Genomic DNA, 8,850 nt, shown 5'->3' with positions numbered 1-8,850 from the left:
TCAATTGTCTTTACATTTGGAGAGGGTAAAATAAATGGGAGCTGTCATTTTTATTATATTATAAATTATATATATATATATATATAAGAGAACCAAACATCAGAAATGAGATTATACATTCTGTATCTTTACTATAAACTTTCTATACAACCCCTTTATTAACATCTGAAACTAAGAATAGAATCTCTACCTGCATCCAGTCTCCAACTGGAATAATCATCCTCACCTTAAACTGAATCCAATAACTCATCTTTATTCTACAAACGTCTGGTCCTAACCCCCACCCCAAATTCAACTGATGGCATGCTCATTAACCCTGCCTACTCCGCATGTTGTCTTAGGGTAATCTTTGACTCCTCCCTCTCTTTCCTTGACCAAACAAACGCCATCGTCAAAACCTCTTACTACTACTACTTGCAAAATTGAGCAATACAAAATTCAGCCGCTCCAGCTCACCATTTATATTTGGAGAAGCTGCAAGTCCCCAAGTGTTCCCAAAAACACGCTTCTCAAATTATAAACAGCAGCATATACTCCAAAAAAGTTGAAAACAATAATTTTTATTGGCGTTTGGTTTTTTCCGATCTTCAACTGTTTTTAAAAGAAGCCAATAAAGACTATTGTTTTAAACATACTTTGGTGTATACTGTATAGTGAACATCTGTCCAAAATTTGAGAAACATGCCAAAATTTCCAAAATGTGTCCCTTCTGCAAGTAACAGTTAAGATGCTCATGCAAACTCTCATCCTATCCTGCTTAGACAACCATAACCTGCTAATAACTGGCCTTCTAAAACGCCTACCTCTACTACCATACTATAGTCTGTGCTACATTCTGCTAAATCCTGTACAAAAACCCTTCTCCCCTCAATTAAAATAAAAGAGGCCCCTTCCTCCTGAAATCCGTATCATAGCCTCCCATAAAGCAAAGAAAAACTTCTAAATTCCTGCCCAAGAATGGACACTTAGGGGGTTATTTATCAAAGTCCGAATGTATCTCAATATATTCTGCTACAAACTCCGATCAAATCTGCTCTGGTTTTTTACACTTATTTATTATTAGATTTTCACGAAAATTTGCTTTGCGGGAAAAAAAATCTGATTTGCACGAATTATTCATCCAATTTTCATGATTTTTTCGTAATTTTCACCGAAACCCAGCGCACATCAAAAAATCATTGGGACTTCGCCCATTAACTTATATGCAACCTCGACAGGTCTGAGATGCCGGCTTTTCAGATTCTGACTTTTCCATCCTCTAGGTTTAATAAATTCCAGAAAATTTGTGATTTTTTTTAAAAGTCAGATTTTATATATATAAAAAAAAACGAATTTTTCGTGATTTTTGCATTTTGAGTTTAGTAAATAAACCCCTTAGTTCGAATGCATGAGTACTGAGGCAATCACATTTTTTTCTTCTGTAATTCCAAAATGAACTTATTTGGGTTTTGTCCATGAGCATATTAAAATAGGGGTTCATTTTTATATGTTCCTACTGCAAGGGTTCATTCTCAAAGCACATCACAGGCTATATTAATAATATGGTATCATGTGTACAGAGCACTGAGAGAGGATAAAAACTATATAGCCTTGCCTCAAGGTAAGGACTAGGCTATATAGCATGATTGCTCCATTGGTTCTCCCAAACTTAGAGGATACAAAAACATGGCAGTTCACACTTGTCTACTTCAAACCCAGTCCTGCACTTGGTAAATTAGCCGTTATGTATTACTTTTTCCCAACAAATATTGTTTTGTGTTCATCTCTGGTTTGAATAATATTATGTAACATTTGGGTAGAAATATACAGAAGAGAAGACCAGAGCTAGAAGTGATTATGGCAAATATCTCCACTGCCACCATGTATTTGCCTTTGGTGCTCAGATAGGCCGGGATCATTGTGATCCAAACACTGCAGAAGAGCAACATGCTGAAAGTGATGTACTTGGCCTCATTAAAACTGTCCGGTAATGTCCGAGCCAAGAAAGCTACAATGAAACTCACAGATGCCAACAATCCCATGTAGGAGAGGACAATATAGAAGGCAACTACTGAGCCCTCATTGCACTGAATGATGATTTTTCCAGGTTCAGAATGAATATTGTGCTCCACATATGGAGGTAAAATGACTAACCATATAACACTAATCAGACACTGAATTAATGAGCAAATAAAAACAAGCACGTTTGCCACTTTTACCCCAACCCATTTACTCCAGGGGCTCCCAGGCTTAGTGGCTTTGAATGCAATGCAAACCATTATAGTCTTTGCCAAAACACATGATACAGCAATGCAGAAGGAAATTCCAAAAGAGGTTTGCCGGAGCATGCAGGTTATATCAGTAGGTTGGCCAAGGAACAGAAATACAGAGAGGAAACTCAGCTTGATGGAGACAAGGAGAATAAAGCTCAGATTTCGATTATTGGCTTTCACTACTGGAGTGTCTTGAAATGAAATAAAGATTCCCAGTATAACTGCTGCCATTATAAAAAGCACAATATATATGATAATAAAGGCTAGAGTTATGGAATCATCTTTATAGGAAAGAAATTCAATTTGCTTCTCAATACACATGGTTTTCTCCTGATTTGGCCATTCATTGTCTTCACATTTGAGACAGTTTTCCATATCTGAAACAAATGCAAATACATAGTATATCTTTATATCATATATACACATTTGTACTGTAAATCTCTCTCTCTCTCTCTCTCTCTCTCTCTCTCTCTCTCTCTCTCTCTCTCTTTCTCTCTCTCTCTCTCTCTCTCTCTCTCTCTCTCTCTCTCTATCATCTATCTATCAAATATAAGTATGTAAGTCAAGGGATCATACAAGTATTACTGTTCTGAAAAAAATAGGGTTATTATGAAGCAGTGAGGCAGTAATGTCAACTTATAAGCAGATGCACCTTGTGTGAGTTTTATTTCCTTCAGACAATTGAGGGGAGACATTGTAGACCAGAGCGACCAATTTGTAGCCTAATTGGAAGGTCCTCTTTGCTAAAGGGCTCCATTGTGACCAAGCTGACATTTTTGGAGCACTCATTCCTTACCTTAAGTGCCACTGTGCTACAAATAATTGTAGCCTTAATTGAGCCCTAGTAATATCAGATGCCAGAGAAGAACTGGGTAATAAGGAAAGTGCACAACTGCATCATTACAGACCACTGCTCAGACAATTACAGACAACATCACTACCTCTGCCTTCAGGAACAATAAGTAGTCAAGTCTACCTTGACTCCAAACCATAGATCCAACAATAACAATGTACTTACAACAGGCCGGTATTTATTCTCTATTCTAATGTATACAGCCTTCCCGTGTTCTTTCAATTCAAAAAGTTACTTTAAACTAAAGGAAAACATCAAATCAATACATTTTTATATCTGAAGAATGCCCAACAAATTGTTTATTATATTTCTTGGTCCAATTTAAGAATCTGAAGTTCCTCCACTTTGTTTTGTTCAAGTGACCAAATATGTACCCCCTGTAAACATTTTTCTGTTCTACAGAATGATCTGTAAATATCAAAACTGGGAGCCATTGAGACTATGAAACTGTATGTTTACCATCATCTATAAAAACACAATTATATAAATCAATAAAATAAATTAATTAATAAAAAGCTTCCCCCTTAAGCTCACTGCCTTTAATGGCTCTCAGGAAAATAAGGGAATTCGACCATCACAAACAATAGAAGCCCCCCTCTTCTCCACATAGAGATGCTGACTCAGAGGAGCTTCTCAAGGAAGCTAAATCTAATCTAACGTTTTAGAAAACACTTAATTATTTACTGAGGTTATTACTGAAAGAAATCAAAAGGAAAAAGTCATATCTCTTAAACTAAAAATTATATTATCAGGAGGATAGATCAAGACACAACTATCTAAAACTAAAATGGCTGCTATAGAAAATTCTACAACAACTCAAAGAATTTGAAATATGTTTTCTCCATATAATTCTCCATAAGGCAACCCCTAAAATGCTGTCATTAGATAGGATCTATAAAGTACCAAAAAAATTAGAAAAATCTCCTTCTAAGGCACCCAGAGATGTACAGTAATAATCTGCATCTACTTTTTTCACACCTAAGAAGAATATATCTGAATCTTAAACTCCAAGCCCACTTTACTGGAAACCTGTTGCAGATATTAAAGTCTTTCCAGATATCTCACTTGGTACATTGGCCAAGAAGAGAGTAATTACCACCACTGAGAGCAAAACGGAATGAATGGCTCCACCTCAGTTAATAACACCCCCTGAGGAGGGGTTAGAAAAGCTTAGTTCAGTTTTTAGGCTGGCCTCTATTTTTGATTTTCTCAGATTCACTTTCATCTGGTATGGTGCCTATGGATTGGAGAAAAGCTGATGTTATTCCAATATTTAAAAAGGGATTACGATCTCAGCCTGGCAATTATAGGCCAGTAAGATTGACATTTGTGGTGGGCAAATTATTTGAAGGCTTGTTAAGGGATCACATTCAAAATGTTGTCCTAGTGAATGGCAAAATGAGCAGCAATCAGCATGGCTTTATGAAGGATAGGTCATGTCAGACTAATTTGATTGCATTCTATGATGAGGTAAGTAAGATGCTGGACAGTGGGGGGCAGTAGATGTGATCTATTTGGATTTTGCCCAAGCGTTTGATACTGTACCCCACAAATGACTGCTTTCTAAACTAAGGTCTGTTGGGCTTAATGAAGTCGTTTGCACATGGATAGGAAACTGGCTACAGGATCGGGTACAGAGGGTAGTTGTTAATGGGACTTTCTCTACTTGGAGTAAGGTTCTTAGTAGGGTCCCTCAGGGCTCAGTATTGGGTCCACTTTTATTTAACTTGTTCATTAATGACTTAGGGGAGGGTATTGTAAGTAATGTATCAGTGTTTGCAGATGACACAAAACTATCAGCCCAATTAATTCCATCCAGGATGTGGCACTTGCAACAGGATCTTGACTAACTGGCAATCTGGGCAGCTAAGTGGCAAATGAGATTCAATGTTGATAAATGTAAAGTCCTGCACCTGGGATGTAACAATATCCACTTATACCCTTAATGGGACTGCACTAGGCAAATCCATAATGGAGACGGAGCTTGGAGTCCTTGTAGATAATAAACTTGTCTGTAGCAAGCAATGCCAGTCAGCAGCATCAAGGGCAAATAAGGTCTTGACTTGTATTAAATGGGGCAGAGAGTCACGGGAGGAGGGGGTCCCACTGTATAGAGCACTGGTAAGGCCCCATCTAGAATATGCCGTACAGTTTTGTCTCCATCACTCAAACAGGACATTATTGTATTAGAGAGGGGACAGAGAAGGGCAACTAAGCTGGTAAAGGGAAAATCTTAGCTATGAGGAAAGACTGGCCAAATTGGGGATGTTCACTCTGGAGAAGAGGCGCTTAAGGGGTGATATGATGACTATGTATAAATATATAAGGGGATCATATAATAATCTCTCTAATGCTTTATTTACCAGTAGGTCTTTCCAGCTGACACGAGGTCACCCATTCCGATTAGAAGAAAAGATGTTCCAGCTAAATATTGGGAAGGGGTTTGTTACAGTGAGAGCTGTGAAGATGTGGAATTCTCTCCCTGAATCACTCGTACAGGCTGATACATTACAAAGGGGTTGGATGTTTGTTTTTTTTAGCAATTGAGGGAATACAGGGATATGGAAGATAGCTCATAGTACAAGTTGATCCAGGGACTGGTCCAATTGCCATTTTGGAGTCAGGAATGAATTTTTCCCCCTCTGAGGCCAAATGGAGGAGGTTTCAGATGGGGTTTTTTGCCTTCCTCAGGATCAACTGGCAGTTAAGCAGCTTAAAATGGAGGTCAAAGGTTGAACTTGACGGAAGTTAGTCTTTTTTCAAGCTAACTTAGTATGTTACCATGTTACTATGTAATAAACCTTTGGGGCTTATTAAGTTAAGAAAATAAGACACCTTTTTCCAGAATGAAATTTAAAAGTTCAGTTGTTTTTTTATATACCAATCCCCATATCCAATGTGCCTATTGCAATAGATTTTTTGAACACTAAGCTGATAATGCTCCCATTCAGTTCTAGTATTGAGTAACTATGCTGTTATCTTGTTTACCTCCCCCCCTTTTGAGAATCTGTTAGATTCCATAAAAAAGGTACAGTCCTTTAATATATGGTTATATTTTGTTGTACATTTTGGTTATTTGATTGTTATACAGGTATGAGATCCATTATCCAGAAATCTGCTATCCAGAATGCTCTGAAATATGGAATGGTCATCGCCGATACACTACATTTTATCCAAATAATTCAAATGTTTAAAAATTATTTGCTTTTTCTGTGTAATAATAAAACAGTCGCTTGTGCTTGATCCTAACTGAGATATAATTAATCCCTGTTGGAAGCAAAACCAGCCTATTGGGTTTATTTAATGTTTATATGATTTTATAGTAGTCTTAAGGTATGAAGATCAAAAATTACTGAAATGTCTCTTATCCAGAAACCCCCAGGTCCCTAGCATTCCATAAATGTTTATATTCTAAATCAAAACCAACTTAAGTTTATCAAACAAGCTCTACATTTAACCAACCAACCAACACGAACAGCGTCAACTAATTATAGTAGGAGATTCCCCTATTAGACCCCTCATTAGATAAATCAAATGTACACCCTAATCTTTCGAGACCATTTTACCAGGAGATCAGCCTGTAAGTACAACCCTACAAAAAATAAAGCAATGGAGTGTGCAAACTGACACTTGCAGGGGAGTGAATATGTAACAGATGGAGAGAAACATCCTCATAACGGTTTCTTTTATATTATTATTAAGTACCTGTTAAATTCGAAATCTCCCCATATGAGCACGGGGCACAGTCATAGCAGCAGGACACCCCTGTTTTCCCTGGGATTTTTCTGTATCCAGGAAGGCAGTTTGCAGAGCACTGGGATTTTAGAATCTATAATAAGGAATTGAGTATATGTTATAGGAAACTGAACATGTTCAATTTAGCATCTGTTTTAATAATTCTTACTCAGATCTAAAATTTTTCACTTATTTTAATACAAACGATAACTGAAGTCTCCCCAAATCATGGAGGTGCAGTATTAATTCTCCCCTACCACAAATCTCTTGAATTTATTTTGTTATGTATAATTAGTATATATGTTGGTATATTTAGTTTATGTGAGTGTATGGAGGGATTGGTGATGGTGTGAGCATGTGTGTGTATGTTACATAGTTACATAGTTACATAGTTAAATTGGGTTGAAAAAAGACAAAGTCCATCAAGTTCAACCCCTCCAAATGAAAACCCATCATCCATACACACACCCCTCCCTACTTTTAATTAAAATTCTATATACCCATACCTATACTAACTATAGAGTTTAGTATCACAATAGCCTTGGATATTATGTCTGTCCAAAAAATCATCCAAGCCATTCTTAAAGGCATTAACTGAATCAGCCATCACAACATCACCCGGCAGTGCATTCCACAACCTCACTGTCCTGACTGTGAAGAACCCTCTACGTTGCTTCAAATGAAAGTTCTTTTCTTCTAGTCTAAAGGGGAGGCCTCTGGTACGGTGATCCACTTTATGGGTAAAAAGGTCCCCTGCCATTTGTCTATAATGTCCTCTAATGTACTTGTAAAGTGTAATCATGTCCCCTCGCAAGCGCCTTTTTTCCAGAGAAAACAACCCCAACCTTGATAGTCTACCCTCATAATTTAAGTCTTCCGTCCCTCTAACCAATTTAGTTGGTTAGAGGGACGGGTTAGTTGGTTAGAGTGCACTGGGATTTATTTGGAGGGGTTGAACTTTTCAACGCAACTAAACTGTGTAGCTATGTAATAGCAACTAATCAGGTGTTTGTTTTAGACATCTACTACAATGTTGAAAACACTGGCTGCAATAAGTAAATGAACTGATGCACTTTAAAAATGTTAGAAAATCAGAACATAGATTAGTTTGGCCAGTTTAGGTCATCAACATGTACTGAAGAGGCAGCATTGTGTAATATAACAGAATCTTGTATTTGTAAGGCTTTGAAGCACGTTATGTTGGGGCAGTGAGGGAACATCCACTTCTGGAAAACTAAGGAAGTTTCACCCTTAAACTATGGTAGGGATGTGGTGATATTTATTTTATAGACAGCCCAGGTCAATATTTATATAGATAGTCTGTATAATGTCTTATGTGCCAAATCATAATTTTATTTTTATAAATAATAGAATGGTAACTAGCGAGTGACAATAAAAAGTAATGCAAATACTACAATTTCATTTTTTATACCTGATTGTTGGTATCCTTCTTCCACAATATGTGTTGTGCATTAATTTGAAAACTGGGTTTGGATGTTGACAACACAACTTTGCCTACCACGTATGTATTAATAGTCCTATTTTCATAATAATACACGTTTGTAATGAAGTATTCCCTGTTAACCTCTCTGAAATCCTTATAATGAGTTTCTTTGCCCCAGGGATCCTTGAAATGTAGATTCCTTATATAGTGATGTAACTGCACAAGGAATGAGATATAATAAATAGCATGTGATAATAACATTTTCAACATATACTTCCCCCAAGTAATGATGGAGTAATAGTGCCCATGAAATCGGTGGAAATACATTTGTAACTCTTCTGCATAATCTCTCCCAATTTCCATTCACCCCATTTTTAGTGGCAGACAAACCCTTCAGAAACAATTCTGAGAATCTTAATTTGACTGTTAGCATTTATGATTACTAGCATTGTGGCTAGGGTTACGGAGGAGAGTGCTGACACAGTAAAATAACTAAATAGGGGTGGATTTCAATCCAAAGTGCCCCTTGGCCACTAGACGTTTGCAAGGGGACATGATTACACATT

At 37.1% G+C, this 8,850-nt stretch overlaps 1 protein-coding gene across 1 annotated transcript; it reads right to left on the bottom strand.

Moving 5' to 3' along the window:
* Positions 1-1,366: 1,366 nt before the first annotated feature.
* Positions 1,367-2,627, bottom strand: LOC121398278 (vomeronasal type-2 receptor 26-like). Its single transcript, XM_041577277.1, has one exon. It carries the CDS (start codon positions 2,625-2,627, stop codon positions 1,722-1,724), a length of 906 nt encoding a protein of 301 aa, XP_041433211.1. The 3' UTR covers positions 1,367-1,721.
* Positions 2,628-8,850: the final 6,223 nt, after the last annotated feature.

Source organism: Xenopus laevis, chromosome 1S (genome assembly GCF_017654675.1).
Source record: "Xenopus laevis strain J_2021 chromosome 1S, Xenopus_laevis_v10.1, whole genome shotgun sequence".
Taxonomy (NCBI): domain Eukaryota; kingdom Metazoa; phylum Chordata; class Amphibia; order Anura; family Pipidae; genus Xenopus; species Xenopus laevis.
This window is presented reverse-complemented; position numbering and strand designations above follow the sequence as displayed.